The sequence below is a fragment of the Podarcis bocagei genome (genome assembly GCF_964188305.1).
Source record: "Podarcis bocagei genome assembly, chromosome: 3".
In the NCBI taxonomy this organism is placed as follows: Eukaryota; Metazoa; Chordata; class Lepidosauria; order Squamata; family Lacertidae; genus Podarcis; species Podarcis bocagei.
In genome coordinates this window covers 69574823-69591807 of record NC_138127.1, presented here as the reverse complement: position 1 = coordinate 69591807, position 16985 = coordinate 69574823, and the positions used below count along the sequence as shown (strand labels likewise).

General features: G+C 41.1%; 1 protein-coding gene across 1 annotated transcript in view; it reads right to left on the bottom strand.

Moving 5' to 3' along the window:
- TTC27 (tetratricopeptide repeat domain 27) overlaps positions 1 to 16985 on the bottom strand; it is a 97875-nt gene that overhangs the window by 76715 nt on the left and 4175 nt on the right. The window contains exons 3-7 of the mRNA XM_081188072.1: positions 16529 to 16658; positions 15828 to 15968; positions 11532 to 11634; positions 8410 to 8574; positions 1670 to 1806 (exon numbers count right to left, since the gene is read on the bottom strand). Coding sequence (XP_081044198.1) covers positions 1670 to 1806; positions 8410 to 8574; positions 11532 to 11634; positions 15828 to 15968; positions 16529 to 16658 — 676 coding nt within the window. The remainder of the gene's footprint in view (positions 1 to 1669; positions 1807 to 8409; positions 8575 to 11531; positions 11635 to 15827; positions 15969 to 16528; positions 16659 to 16985) is intronic.

The window sequence follows — 16985 nt, the reverse complement described above, 5'->3', positions numbered from 1 at the left end:
TACACAGATGTTACTGGAGATAGCGCTAGGGCAAACATTCTGCCAGCACAATGATTTATTCCTGTACAATGAAACGTTCTCTCCCTCTCCTCCCTGCATGCACCCCTAAATTTGTTCTGGGTCTCCCCAAAACCCTCCAAGCACCCTAGGAGGTGCCGCCGATTGGGGGTTGGCATTTTGTCACCCCCCCTTTGGAATGGCACCCGGGGCGGACGCCCTTCCCCGCCCAGAACACCCCCTGCTTGCATGCATGCAACTATTTCATTGAATACTGCCCTAGAATAGCAAAGGCTATTCACTGAAACTGCTGCTTTCAACAACAAATCCATGGTAACACAGTGTAGCAGGAACCCCCCACCCCAATCATTCAGTTTGTACAAACTTCACACACTCTCACACACTACATACACCACGCTTCTGTTATAAATTCATAGAAAAATCAACCATACATCGGATTTGCACTGTTCCACTTTTATTTGACTCCATGAAGGAAGGACTACAAAATGGGGAAGGTTTGATACAGGCCAGCCATAATCCCTTCACCATCCCAGCACATCCACAGGAGCCCTGCCCAGTTGCTATGCCAACCCTGATGGTCCTAGACAGAAGACCATCAAGATCACAAAGAACTTGCATATGGGAGTGGATTCAGCATGGACTGAAACAAAGGACAATGATCAGATCTTCCCTCTGGGGGCAGGAAACTGCCAAATCCCCTTTGTCTCCTGGAAGTGACTCATGGGGAGGGGGAAAGGAGGAACCAGCCAGGTGACAGGACACTCAGGTTACCACCACAACTCCTCCCTCAACCCCTCCTTTCTGTAATGTATGCATGATGTTTCTGGGGGTGGGCTTGACCTAGAGGATGGGAATTTCAAAAGTTTTTATAAGGTCTTGCACACCATCTTTCTGGGTCTTTCCTCTCTCTTGCAAGTGAGGGGAACACCCTGTTGCAACAGTTAAATGAAGGCCAAGCCTACAGGCTGCTGTTTTGCTCCAAGTTATCCTGGTTGGTGTCTTTGTTTTGTCCAAGGGAGCCCTCGGATTTGTCCGGTAACAACAGGATACTTTTTCCACATCTTCCCGCTGTAGTCTGAATCTAGTTTGAGTCACTGCTAGTGAAAGGCAAACAACCATACAGGCAATGCTTATCAGTAGAGCACCAGCCCAAACACAATGCTCCTGAACAGGAAACTGCCTCTGTAAACAAACAAGTGAGCACACATGCATGTTGGCACTCTCCCTTGCTCCTCTCTGATTTAAGGTGGCAGCAGTTTCTAAGGATGTTGCACCAAATATATATTTGAAACCACACAGCAGTATGAAAGAATTTTAGGCTCCAGGAAAGTTCTTGCTAAAATGGCCAAAGCTTTGTGGATTTATCCACCACACTAAGTACATACACACATACATACATACATACATATATACATACATGCTGTATATATAAAATCTGCGATTACCATTTTACAGCACACAATGAGGTAGGATTTATACATTATAAAAGAAATGCTACTATAACTGTACCTTTCATACACATTATGCAGTCTTAATTTCTATTGGCCTTCAAAATCCCCTTTATTCTTTTTTTAGAAGACATACACAGGCAAGCATGGCAATCTACTTATTTTGAACAACACATTACATTTCAAAAGAAAAATTCCTATACCTTTGTTAAATCTTCAAGTGGGGAAGGTGCTGGACTAAGCTCACAGTGAGGAAGGAGGATGCCATCTTCCCTTTGAACATCTAATATGAGCTGTGCTACATATTTTTCCTGAAATCTTGTCCTTTTTCCCAGGGCACCTGCAGAAAGTTGGCCATCAAGAGGAAACAGAAATTCTAGTTACATATATCGAAGTTACACTTTAAGAGACATACATACATATTTCACAGAGTATGAGGGTATGTTCTCAAGGTACAAGATGTGACATCTTTGCCGATAGATTATGCAGGTGTGAGTCTGGTCAGTGCCTGGAAGGGAAATGGACTAGAAACAGCATGTATGCCATCCTGAGTTCCATACAGAGCAAAGAACGGGTATAAATGTCATAGTAGATAAATAAAATTTACAACAAAGCACAAATAAGTACAGTGGTGCCTCGCAAGACGAAATTAATTTGTTCCGCGAGTTTTTTCGTCTAGCGAATTTTTCGTCTTGCGAAGCACGGTGTCAGGAAAGTTTTGGAAAAGCTTCAAAAATCACCAAAAACCTCAAAAAAGGCTACCACACCACGTTCTATGAGTTGCTCCTCGAAGTCAAGTCGCAACTGTATTAACGGTGTTAAGAAAAAGGAAACAAACTTGCAAGACGTTTTCGTCTTGCGAAGCAAGCCCATAGGGAAATTCGCCTTGCGAAGCAGCGCAAAAACCGCAAAACCCTTTCGTCTAGCGAGTTTTTCGTCTTGCGAGGCATTCGTCTTGCGGGGCACCACTGTATTAATAACAGTGGCTTTTTTCAATATAAGCTGTACTGTTAATTAGCTAAATAAATAACTGAAAACACTTGATAAGTATATTTCACAATTAAAGCTGATTACTGTTAGAAGGACACACTGCTACACTGAGGGTGTCTCTCGTTTAACATGATCCTTCTGTGGTAGTTACAGACTTCCTAGAGGAAGGTTCCAGGAAGCACTACTGAGGAAACCTGTGGCCTTCCAGGTGTTGTTGGTCTATAGTTCCCATTGATCCTGTCCACTGGCCATGCTGGCTGGGTTGATGGGATTTGGAGTCCTACAACATCTGCAAGGCCATCCCTGCCTTATGGGGTCCAATATGATTTCATTTTAGCTTCTACCCCATTTAGCACTACATGAAACCACTGGGAGAGATTGTCAGGCAACCGGAATGTGCTCTCCTCAATTATACTGCCTTAGGGACTTATAAGCAGCAGCCCTGGATAATATATTGACTGCAGCAACAGTTTCCAGAGATTCTGATAGTGGCCAGATAGAATCAGAGCCTTGACAGTTCAGATTTCAAATAAAATACAGAATTATGTATGTGGAGCTGTAACTTATATAGTAATTAGAATTAAATTATAATAAAACAATTAGGAATAATTATTCCTCCAAAATGTATCCCAAGTGGAATTACAATTTCACAAACATAGCTAAGTACAAAATTAATAAGTCATTTATCATATTTAATCATACTCGAGAAACTAAGCAAAGCACTTGGGGGGGGGGCTATTTTTACCATGCAGTTTCAAAGAGATGCTATAGTTTTGGCCACTTTATAAGGCAAGCTTCTCTAATTATAGCACGGTGGCACCACTAAATTATGGATCATCGCTACTCCAGCTTGAGCCCTGTTGAGTACAGATTTATAGCTAACTCATAAAATATTCAGTCTGACAATGCTCATTTAAAACCCAAACAGAATGGAAACAGAAAATACTTTTCTCCTTTCCGTTGGCAGAAAAATATGCTTTTGAAAAACACTAAATTTGTGTTCATTCAAGTTACAGCAAGTCAGACCACAAAGCCTCAAAAGCAGCTGTTTACCTCTCTAGTAAATCAGCATGTAAAGTGGGTCAAAACAAAATCTATCAGCTCTTAACATATTGCATTAACATCTTCTATTGTTACAAATTTGGATGCCACCACTCTCCCTACTGATGGGTCCAAACTCAGCTGAAAGAAATCCATTCAGACTTGCCTGGACTTAGTTTTGCTTTTTACTGACATGACACCACTGTGATAAAATGCAGCCTTTCCCCTTCACCCTCAGCACTAAAGCACTTACGAGAGACCTTCATTAGCTCACACTGAGGCCACAGCAACAGATCTTCTCTTTGACATTGGCAAGTCCCACTTAACCTCACTAATCTGGGTACTGACACCCAAATAACCTATTCCTTCACTCTGACCATAAATAAATGCACACGTTTTGGATCTTTACTCAGCTTCCTCCTATGCTACTGATTTAAACAGAGTGTATTGCATTTAAGGGCAGACTGTCATGATATATTTTTGGACCACAGTAACAATGTGAAATGTCCTCAAAAATGTGTTAACAGGAGTTTCCACTGAGCAGGCTTCTTTCTAGCCAAGAACACCCAATGTTGCCTTCACGGTGCATAAAGGAGCAGTACTACTGACGTGTTACTCATGATTATCCAAAGGAAGGCCAAACTGGAGGTGACATAAAATGCATATTGGCATTTAAAAAAACAAGCATGTTAATGTAAATATGATCAGGCAGACTTAATTATTGAGATAACATGTGGAATGGCAATTTAACCTCCGCCCCTGCAATGGTCCCTCTGAAGCTGCTCCTTCATTGGGGGAAAATTCCCCATTAACACCATCAGTCACTAATTTACATTACAAAAAAAATGTGTACCTCAAATGCCAAGATGCATTTGGTGCCACATCCAGTTTGGCCCCAACTTTCAATGGCTCTTGACCAACCTGAACCAGTTCCAAACTTTAGAAGTACCCAAAAATATAATAATAATAATAATAATAATAATTTATTATTTATACCCCGCCCATCTGGCTGGGCCTCCCCAGCGACTCTGGGCGGCTTCCATAAAAACCAAAAATACAGTAAAATGTCACACGTTAAAAACTTCCCTGAACAGGGCTGCCTTAAGATGTCTCCTGAATGTCAGATAGTTGTTTATCGCTTTGACATCTGCTGGAAGGGCGTTCCACAGGGCGGGCGCCACTACCGAGAAGGCCCTCTGCCTGGTTCCCTGTAGCTTTGCTTCTCGCAGTGAGGGAACCGCCAGAAGGCCCTCGGCGCTGGACCTCAGCGTCCGGGCAGACTGATGGGGGTGGAGACGCTCCTTCAGGTATACTGGACCGAGGCCGTTTAGGGCTTTAAAGGTCAGCACCAACACTTTGAATTGTGCTCGGAAACGTACTGGGAGTCAATGCAGGTCTTTCAAGACCGGTGTTATATGGTCTCGGCGGCCGCTCCCAGTCACCAGTCTAGCTGCCGCATTCTGGATTAGTTGTAGTTTCCGCGTCACCTTCAAAGGTAGCCCCACGTAGAGCGCATTGCAGTAGTCCAAGCGGGAGATAACCAGAGCATGCACCACTCTGGCGAGACAGTCCGCAGGCAGATAGGGTCTCAGCCTACGTACCAGATGGGGCTGGTAAACAGCTGCCCTGGACACAGATTTGACCTGTGCCTCCATGGACAGCTGTGAGTCCAAAATGACTCCCAGGCTGCGCACCTGGTCCTTCAGGGGCACAGTTACCCCATTCAGGACCAGGGAATCCTCCACACCTGCCCGCCTCCTGTCCCCCAAAAACAGTACTTCTGTCTTGTCAGGATTCAACCTCAATCTGTTAGCCGCCATCCATCCTCCAACCGCCTCCAGACACTCACACAGGACCTTCACCGCCTTCACTGGTTCTGATTTAAAAGAGAGGTAGAGCTCTGTTGGTTTTCAATGTATGCTTATTAGGCTCTAAACTGACACAGAATAAATCGGCTTTGGACTGTGCAAGAGCTGTACCGTGTTAACTTAGCTTATGGCACCCTTGGGAAGTTGTGTGTAACTTGCCAATTGACATCAACACACTAAATAATTTAAAGTACAGCAGGTGCTACATGCTCTTTAAAATTAAACTGTACAATTCTTCTTCCAGTCTTTTCTGGCACGAATTCACAGGAAACTTCTGTGAGGACAATTATATTAAGACAAATGTCCTTGTAGTTGAAAACTCGGCAAGTTTAAATCAATCAGAGTTGATTATTTGTTGATTTTTTCACCCTGTTACGAGTTCCACTTGGACTGCTCATTAAGGCATGGATAAAGGCCAAGTATAGTTTGAAACCTTGATTATTTTAAATTCAACTGAAAAATAGGCATTTACTTCTAAGGCATTATCTTGCAGCATAAAAACTATGCTAACCTGAGCATGGAGTCAAACAGAACCTGGACTCCAGCTCCGTAAGACAATCATGAATACTTACAAGTTTATCCATAGATGCAAATAAATTCATGAGTTGTGTGCAGATAGGCAGAACTAGCCCAAATAAGAGCAAAGATTAGGCGCAACAAACAGGACAGAAGAATGGCTCATGAACCAGCTATGTCCTAATCCTGATTTAAGTATTTATTGTAATTAATCTTGAGAATTTTATGCCCCTAGAATCACAGCAACGCCTGTCATAACATACTTGGTAGGTGCTCTCTGATGCATTTCTGAGAATATAAAGAGGTGACAGCTTTCTTAAGCAAAGTCAGGCAATTGGTCCATCTAGGCCAGTTCAGTTTATCCTTACTGACATGGTTCTGCAAAGTCTTGCACACAGAGTCCTTTCCCAGCCCTACCTCTGAAATTTTCTTAATAGAAGGAGCTGGAAATTGAACCTAAATGAAAAAATATGTGCTACGACTCTTCTCCCCAATGGTATATAATGCTGGTGCTCCTGATGCTGTGTGTGATAGGTGCTTCCTCAACAAGATGTGTCAGGTCAGCAGATCACTATTAGCTTTGTACATTATTAACAGGTAAAATCAGTAACTCAGTGTTGCCTCTTGGTCAAGCTTACACTCCTAAAGGAATGAGAAGCCAACACTTTTTTGTTGCAAAAAGCCCCATTATGTTTTTTTATTGTACCTTGCAACTGATAAACAAGTAATTTCATTCACCATTATTAAACTGTGGGCGTCACTTGCAAACGAGGATCTCTGTTCTCTTCAGGGATTGTACATGACATCCTCACACTTCACAACTTACTTAGCCTCAGTGACATTAAAATTGGAAAGAGCAAGGCAGAGATCAAAGCAAGCAGGCTCCCAACTGAGTCATGTTTATACGAACCACAGCTGTATTTTGATGTGCTAATACTTACTCTAAATGCTCCCACTCCAGTATTCCTTCTTCACCCAAAGCTTACCAGCTGCAAGTTGTAAACCCATCCCACAATATTGGCAATTCCTCCAGATCATACAGCTTTTTACAGAACATGCCAGTTAAAAGATAAAACAAGAGAAGGCAGTGGGGAGTGGGGAGAGAAATAAGGCAGAGCAGAGCCAGCACCAAAACAATTAGCTGAAAAAGACAGAGAACCACCAAATAGTCAATTATCATGGAAGAATCCTAGAATTGTAGAGTTGGAAGGTACCTGGTGGGCCATCTAGTCCAATCCCCTGCAATGCAGGAATCTTTTGCCCAATGTGGGTCTCAAATCCACAACCCTCATATTAAGAGCCTCATGCTCTACCAACTGAGACGGGTTTATTTCTAGAGGCAATGAATGGTGAGATAGTTCATGCACCAAGTTCCTAAAGACTGACCACATATAAGCCTTCTGAACTGAAGAGGGGATTTCTGTCCATTTCCCACTTCCCTCTGTGCCAGCAACCAGTATTCAAGGAAACATATGCAATCTAATGAATAGGCATCCTACGCAGAAAACTAAAAGAAGCACAAAGTTCAGAAAAGGGCAATCAAAACGATCAAGGGGTTGGAGCTACTCCTCCATGAGGTAAGGTTGCAGCATTTGGGACTTTTACTTGAGAGAAAAGGTGAGGAAGAGGTCTTATGATGGAAGTTTGTAAAATCACACATAGCATGAGAAAGTGGACAAAAAGTTTCTCTCTCTCATTCACAACTCTAGAACTTGGGGATATCAATGAAGCTGAATTAGAAGGTTAGAAGGTTCAGGGTAGATGAAAGGACATACTTTTTCCCCACACAGGACACATTTGGACTATGAAACTTGCTTCCATGGGAGGCACTGATGACCACCAACTTAGAAGGTTTTAAAGGTTTAGACAAATTCATGGAGGATATGGCTACCAGTGGCTACTAGCCACAGTGGCCACCTCAGCTGTTAAGAGGCAATATGCACCTGAATTCCAGTTGCTGGAAATCACAGGAAGAGGGAGTGTTCTTGAGCCCTGATCCTGCATACTGCCTTGTAGGTTTCCCACAAAGATCTGGTTAGGCACTGTGAGAATAGGCCAATGTGTTAGGCTAGATGGGCCACAGGCCTGATCCAGCAGGTATAACAACAACAACAACAACAATTTATTATTTATACCCCCGCCCATCTGGGTGGGCTTCCCCAGCCACTCTGGGTGGCTTCCAACAAAATATTAAAATATGGTAATGCATCAAACATTAAAAGCTTCCCTAAACATACTTATGTTAGAAATTATACTTGTAGAACGAAACCAAAAATTTTAGTTGAGATTCCTGCATTGAAGGAAGGTCAGATTAGATGATTCTCGGGGTCTCTTGCAACTCTACTATTCTATAATTTTATTCTGTGGTTCTAGGATTTCATCGAAGGTAATTCCCAAATAAAGCACCACAGAAACAGGTTAGCACTCTTGAACACTTTCTCTATTATCTTCCTTTTCCAACTTTCAAGTAACACAAAACCTAGTTAGCGTTAAATATTAATGTTCAAGAAGTGGGAAAAGAAACATACCTGTTAAATTAATCTGTAGCTTGGTTATGTCTTTGGCTGCAAGAAAGTGTTCTTTGGCTTTTTTATACTCATAGTAATGCAAAAACGTGTAAGCGCACTCCAGGTGGAACTGAACAGCAAGATGCCAGCACTCGTCATCAGTAAATAAAGTTTCAATTTCAGACACTGCAAAACAAAAAAAAAGGGGGTGTTGAGGCGACTAGGAAATGGGACTGAGAAGGAAACAAAAAATGAGAAGCAGAGGAAAAACACCTTGTGTATTGCCACTCAATACAAGACAACACCAACATCAGTTTTTTAAATTTAAAGTGGCTCCTTTGTCCTCTAGGTTTTCACACACTTTGGATAGCAATATAATAAGTAGCAGCAGTAGTAGTACTCCACTGTAATCAAATTTAGAAAAGCAGGGGTGGGGGATATGCAAGAAAGAAAGGGAGGGCAAAGGTAAACCTGAGTTCATGGGCCATTCCCATCTCAACCATGATCAAAATGACTGGGAATCATGCCTGCAATGGGGGAAACAGTGCCAGCCTTGAAAAACAAGTCTAGGATTATTAGAAGTCAGGGACCACATGCAAGGTTATAGTCCTTAAATGGTACCAAGCATTTCATCCAAATATCAATTTCTGAAAATACCGGATTATTTTCTAGTGCAGTTTATTAAATAAGCTGCCAAACTATTTACAAGAATGGATCGATCTCATGCATATATACATCCCAAACAGCCCCATTTTCCCATAATGAAAGCACTTTATAAAGGTTTACATTCTTAGAAGCTGGTCAAGGTTGTAGACCAGACAGAGCAGTAATATAATCCTACCACAGTAACAGAATAGAGCAAGTATGCAATAATGCTTTGCCTTTATATCCTGGATATTTATAGATTTGGCATCAAGAAGCTGGACTGGTGTGTGTGTGTGTGTGTGTGTGTTTAAGTAAAAAATTACTGCTCTGCACTTATGAATTGAATGATAGCTCTAGTAAAGATTTTCTATTTAAGAAACTGGCTGAGCTCCATGGTACATTTTTTTAAAAGAAAAAGTTACAAGATATTAGTAATAGCCGAATGATGTAATTTTTTATAAAAAGATGCTTAGCGTACCTGCCAAGTATAATTTATTTCAACATACTGCTTTCAAGTATGAAAAATCTTGGTATCAAACCAGAATATGTTGTCATATAAAGCTAATTTGTTTTATCTTCCAATTAATCTTCACAGTCATCACTAACCACATCCTATTTCAAACAGAGGTTGTTGTTAAAGCCGAAAAACATGAAGCCGTATCTTTATCTGCCCCACTGATATCAGCAACTGAGATCATAATACTTTGCTGTTATCCACAAAGCTGAGACGGGTACATTAAACAGAAAGAGAAAACACCCAAGTTTATCTATCTGCCAGCAAAACAGACCTGCACTCTCACAATGGGACTTTCCCATGCTCTCCTCCCATTGCATCTCCCTGCATGCCCCCATAATCTGCTCCAGTCAAGTTTTATCTTGCTTCCTACACAAATGATAAAGAAACTTACAAAGCTAAGAACATTTCTAGAAATCATTTACAGCTGATTGAATAAGTACCTGTCAGATTACAAGACGGTACACATCTTTTCAATTAATTCCTAATATTGCTGTAAGCTGGCTGGTATTTAAAGACAACCTTTTTAAGAAGAATAGATAACTCAGCACATTTATAGGGAATTTGAGCTTGTATTTGAAAAGTATTTCAAGCTTTCAAGGGTTACAAAACATCCGTCCAGGAAGAACAGAAGGATAAAATATACCCAACCACACAATGAGGTCACAAAGACTGCAACACTTACTGGCTTGGTATGACAGAATCATCTACATCATTACAATCATTACAGCATCTCTACTCTTGACTTGGAATGGCTAGGAGCCTGCCCACCTGCTCCCAGGGCGGCCAACATCCTTTACTGCTCTGGGCGGCCAACATCTCCTTGCCAATGGCACAAAGGATGGGTTGAGGCACCAATATGGCTCCTTGCCAAGGACGCAAGGGAGCCTAGATATGCCTCTGTTCCAGGTGGTTACTGTGGGAAATAGTATGCTGAAATATACGAATCTTTGGTCTCATCAAGCAGGGTTCTTGTGTTCAATGGGATTTTATTCTAATTAATCATTAACACTATCATCCCCCCCTTTTCTGAAAAGAGTTGCTAGAGATCATTTTGTTTTTATTTCTTCAATCCTGCATATACTTACATATACATATACTTGAACAAAGTGTGACTTACTTCCAAATCGAAATGGACCAATATCCATAAAAACTGTGTGGTAACCACTGTGCAGCGCTGCCTGCAGTGAGGTTAAATGCCATTGGATGGACATCTAATTAATCTTTTCTCTAAAGAATCTTCTTTCTATTCCTACAATTACTATGTTAATAATAGCCTTCCTTGTCAGGCTGCTTCAGGATGAAGGAGAACATTGCTTTGTATTGCTCACTGAAAGCAACTTTCCAATTAGTTATACACTGATGTTTAGGGCATTAATTGCATCCATTAAAATCACGCCATTTCAAATGCAAATTTAATTGAATAAAGAAGGTGCATAGATCCTAGTAACGCTCAACATGACTTTTTTTTAATGCCGTTTTTACATGTGTTTAGAGCAGGGATCGTCAGATCCTCCAGAGGAGATTATGCATGGGGAGGGAAGAAGAAGAAGAAGAAGAAGAAGAAGAAGAAGAAGAAGAAGAAGAAGAAGAAGGAGGAGGAGGAGGAGGAGGAGGAGGAGGAGGAGACGGGGAATTCCCCTTGGCAGATCTTTTCACATGCAGTGTTGAATATAATCCTAAAGTATAGTGTGACATCAAAATACAGCCAGTGAGCAAATGTCTTACAAATCAATAGCAGGGTCCACTGAAATTCATTTGTTTTCATAGTTCTCTCAGATTATGAGAGACGTCCTAAAAAATAGTTCACATAAAACTTTTTATGATTGGCTTTCTGGACTAAGCAATCAAACAAACACAAATAATCCCAAATATAAGAAAAGAACGGTCATCCAAATAGAACGTGTGATTCTCCCACTAACATGTGATTCTCCCACTAACGTGTGATTCTCCCACTAACATCCAATGTCAATTTTAAGTATACCTTGTTGTATACAGGCATGGGCAATATCAAAGAGTTCAGGTGATCTTTCTTCTAACAACTGCTGATGGATATTCACACACCGTAGAGTCCACCAAGGCAATGTCTAAAAAAGGCAGAGAAGAATATTGAAAACATTAAATCCACTTGGTTTCAAATCCCCACGTTTCTATTTTATTATGAGCACATTCACATGTCAATTGTACCTTATCACACAGTCAATTCATCGTAACAGTAAGATCATCTGACCTGGAAAAAAATTTTCTACAAAGATCACGGGGTTCATATTCCTAGAAAGGAAACTTGTACAGTGGGATAGGAAGGAAAGGGTGCAATTCAGTGGTAGATGATATACAAAAGGTCCTAAGGAAGGCTATGAATGACTCTTGTCTGAAACCTCAGGAAGCCAATGCCAGTCAGCACAGACGTAGAAAAACTAATGATCTGAATCGATCTAAGGCAGTTTCCTATGAGAATCTAGTTAAAGAACGGAAACTGTAGAGAAAGAAACAACAATATAGCTAGTACCGTGGTATCTCGCAAGACGAATGCCTCGCAAGACGAAAAACGCGCAAGACAAAAGAGTTTTCCGTTTTTTGAGTCATTCCGCAAGACGAATTTCCCTATGGGCTTGCTTCACAAGACGAAACGTCTTGCGAGTTCTTGCGAGTTTGTTTCCTTTTTCTTTAAGCTGCTAAGCCTTTAATAGCCGCTAAGCCACTAATAGCCATGCTTCGCAAGACGAAAAAACCACAAGACGAAGAGACTCGCGGAACGGATTAATTTCGTCTTGCGAGGCACCACTGTACAGTGGTACATCCGGTTACATACGCTTCAGGTTACAGACTCCGCTAACCCAGAAATAGTACCTCGGGTTAAGAACTTTGCTTCAGGATGAGAACAGAAATCATGCAGCAGCAGTGCAGCAGCAGCAGGAGGCCCCATTAGCTAAAGTGGTGCTTCAGGTTAAGAACGGACCTCCGGAACGAATTAAGTACTTAATCCAAGGTACCACTGTATAGGAAAACGGAGGCCCAGAGGAACGACTGAAAAATTGCAAACCTTGGAATATTCAGAAAACTGTTAATGTCACTGAAATAAGACAACAGAGGTTCTTATGGAGTAACAGAATGCCATTTTTAGAGCATCTAATGGGAAATTTAGTTAGCCATCGAGTCTTGATTTTGCCACTTCTGCTCAGTGCAAGGCAATTATGGTATAACACGCCTGCAATAGGCATCATAAGGACTGCATGATTTGAGGGCAAAAATATCTCAAGGAACAATCACATGCTGTTTATTAAAACTGTTCTAGAAACACCTGTCAGGATGGATATTGTATTGTCTCACACAGGACACAATGAAATATGACTTATGCTATCAAGCTGAATAAAATAAGGTACTTATTCAGGAGACACTGTTAGAGAGGTCAGCTCTTGCATTTTGACACTTTGTTCAGGAACCTACAAGGCAGTTTATGTTAGACTGTAAATGCCGTTTGCCACCCTGCAGTTAATGCTAGTTTTCCACAGGGATTCAAAAAGCAGTGTTTTGTTAGCCAAAGCTTGCAATACAAAAAAAATGCCTTGAGGAAAATTGTACACACAACCCAGATAAAAAACACTTGTTTTTTAAAAGTACCTTTTGGCCTCTTTTGGATGTTCACTAATATTTCGGCTTTTCATTTATCAAGCATCACTATGTGAACACAATAAAAACAAACGACTATGTATTGCTTCCCGATATGGAATTTTTTTAAGACTGTGACTGATATTTAAACAACTCCCAACACCCAGAACAACAAGGTCACAAAACCAGTTTATTATGGACAGGCCTGAAAGCAATGTGGTGCCAGGAGTCATTGGACTAGAACTCCCATCGTCCCTGACCATTTGGCCATTCTGGTTTGTTCAAACCACACAACGTACAACAAGGTTTGGTGGTTCAATTCACTTGGACTGAATTATTCAAACCACAGTTTGAAAAATAGGAAACCACAAATGGAAGGTTTAAACTTCCTCTTCTCATCTGCGGAGGAGTGTACAAACTCATTCCTGCTCCTCCTCATAACACTACACCATGTTTTATTATCATGTCTGTATTAAGGCCGTAGATTTACTCTGGCTTTGGTTGGAAAGATAAGTAAAAGAAAGTGGCTATTAGGAAAAGGGGGGTGGGAATCCTGAACTTCCCAGTCCACCTAGTCCAGCATCCTGTTCTCATAGTAGCTAACCAGATGCCTGTGGGAAATTCGCAAGGAGGACCTGAGTACAACAGCACTCTCCACTCCTGTGGTCTCCAGCAACTCGCATTCGCAAGCGCTACTGCCTCCAATCATGTAGGCAGCCATTTTGGCTAGCAGCCATTGATAGTCATCTCCTTGAATATGTCTAGTTCAGCTCCTGCCTTCTGTGATGCCTGTGTCGGTGATCAGGCAGAAAATGCAAGACCCCTGGTGTAACAGGGATTAGTTCCTCAATGGAATATGACTCAGCTGATGCCATCTTGTGGGGTGTGGGTATGCGTCTGGCTCTGCCCATGTTAGTGCTAGGGCCTGGGTTCAGCACCCTTGCTGTTTGCCCTGCTGGTCTTCATGATCCTCTGTGTCAGAGTCCTGACTGCTGATAAGTAGCAAAAATATTTCCAGGGGCTTCCACTTCCTTCTCTGTGGGAAGCGTTCATGAGATCATGCTTTCAGAAAGTGCCCTTAGTAACTTAATATAAAATACAATATTAGGATCCACTTGAGACTGTGATTTTTTTTTTAAGTTGTGCATAAGAAATTGAAACAACAGATATACCATTATAAGAACAATGACTGTGCATATGCTGCCAAACTGCAGTTGAGGACATAAGGAACTCCATCTTATACTTCCTACCATGTAAACCCCCCTAGAGATTATTTTCAGTCGGGACTCTATTGCAGTCTGCTGGGATTTACAGACTGAAAAGATATGCTCCATGCTGTCCAATCAGAAGAAATTTGTCACTTACAATTTATAATCTGCACTTCACCAAATGGTCTTAGAGCAGGAATATATATCATTAAAGTACAGCACAGAAAAAATGCATAGAGTACTGTCAAAATTATCATTAAAATAAACACAATCAACAATACACTGAAAAGGCAAAGAATATTCACAGCTGAATGGCTGATTTTGTCTGAAGACATAATGTCCTGCAATTACCATAAGGGTGATATTGGTTTGCTACTGTATTTGCAGAAGTATTCCCCTTTTCTGAGCACAGACTGGAAAGAGTTTTGTTATGACTTGGTTGAAAGAAATACAGTAATAGAATTGCATTTAAAGCATTTCACCTATTCCATGGTGGCATTTAGAGGCCCAAGGCAAGAAATGAATGTTCATAAATGCACAATGAGTGGAACAGCAATGTGTTACCAGTGAAGGGGGAAAAATAGGTTTTTATATTGTGCATCAGGGATCCTTCACAGTACTTTGCCACAACTCACAAGTGCTTCACAGTACTCTGTCACAGCCCACAGAACTAGCCCAGCACAGGAATATAAGACAGAACCTCCTTCAGGCACTAAGGAGCACAGATCCAACCATCTCCAGGTTGATTGTTCACAAGGTAAAAGTACTGCAGAATAGCCTACTCAAAATGCCAAAGCTCTCTGGGACATAATACTGCTTTATTAGTTTTGGGTTGCATTTTTGTTAACTCATTTTCTTTTTCTTTTTACAAGTTGTACAAAATTGTACATTTTTTTAGTATATATTTTAAAAGTAGTATTAAAATTATAGAATTTTAAAAAAAAACATGAAGCAGTTTAGAAACACTTTTAAATGAATGAATGAAGAGTTCAGAGCCTGTGACTGGACACCAGGAACAGCATCATGTAAATCATCATCAACCACTGTGTAGCTGAACCTGGGGGAAGAAGCCAGGTGCTAGCTAATGAGGTTTTGAGTCACTCTGAGAAAGCACACCAAGTGGGGTCAGAGAGCCAGACAGTAAATATGAGTGGCTGCCTCAGGAACAATAAGCAAGGAAGCCTTGTTCCTGCAGCTACCACAGAAGCTACTACAACTGAGGATTTGCTTGCTTTCTGCTTTCTCCCAACTTGCTCCCAGGCTACAACTCAGTACCTACTCACTAATTTGACCCTGCATGCCATACCCTTTCACTACGCTGTGCCTTTGAACCTCCAAGTCTTGGTCCTGTTTCCCCCAGTTACTCAAGAAACGCATATGGTACAAGGAACAATATGAATAATATAAGCCCACTGATAGCTGGAAACAAACATAAGTATTTCCTTGTGTTTTTCCCCCCTTACCTGTATAGCTTCTAGCTTATGCTTTGAATTCACAAGCACTGCTCTAGCTAGCATCAGCAAGACACTATGGGAAGTCAGGCTATAGATCGATTCACCATCTAGAACCAGCAGACTCAGCACAGCTGTAGACAATGTACTGGGCTGGAAGGAGAAAACAAGAAACTCACTTTAGGCAACTTCAAATTAATCTTCAAGAGGTAGCAAAATTTGCGTGCCGCACAGACCAATTTACCTTAGCCCATTCGCCTCAAAATGTTTTTATACAATACAGAAATTCAAACACAGGTGAAAGTTCACATTGCAAATGGTGCTTTGAAACCATGAGTCCTTCCTCTCACCTCTCATTGTCAATAATTCCTGAACTTATACATGGCATGCTGTATGCAAATTGCCCATTAAAATCAAAGCAAAATGGATTCTTCCACTGCAGGTTTAAGGTTTCTCTCTAATGTACACCTAAGCTGAGCAGAATCTCTATACATCTTTAACTTCTGTGACGATGCCGAACCATTTCTGAGGAGCAGTTTCAGCATGAGGAAAATAAAAGATCACCTGCAGCAATTCTCCCCATTTTTATTTTTACACCTAGCAAGATAAGATCAGCATGATGTGCATATCAATATTTTTCCACTAAAAGACAGTGACTATACTATTGTCCTGGGGAGTGGGGTGGTGGTGGTGGAGAGAGAAGAGAACAGTACCTCGTCGTATTGTTCTAGTAACACAGTTTGCAAAAAGTCCTGAGGTTGCAATTCAACAGGAGGCCCAGTCCAGTTGCTCTGTACAAACAACTGCAGGCTCCCCACACCAAGCAGAAACACCACACTTTGCCTGCAAGACAATAAACAATTCCATTTTTATTGATACGGTCATACATATATAAATAAATAGTAGGTAGAAACTGTCCTGTTCCTTCTATACAAGTCTTTAGTTTAAAAGATGGACTATGCACCAAAAAATGGAACAGGTACAAATCTGCATGAAAAAATATCCATCTGAAGAACATTTAACTCAATTGTTCAAGGAAGGCTGTGAGATTTTATTTCCCTGATGTGCTTCAAGTACTGAACTGACTTGTTAATTGTTATTTTTTTGCTGACAGATAAAAATGGTTTCCAAACTTAGCAGAAGCAATGGAGGAATCCTCTTCCCAAACCA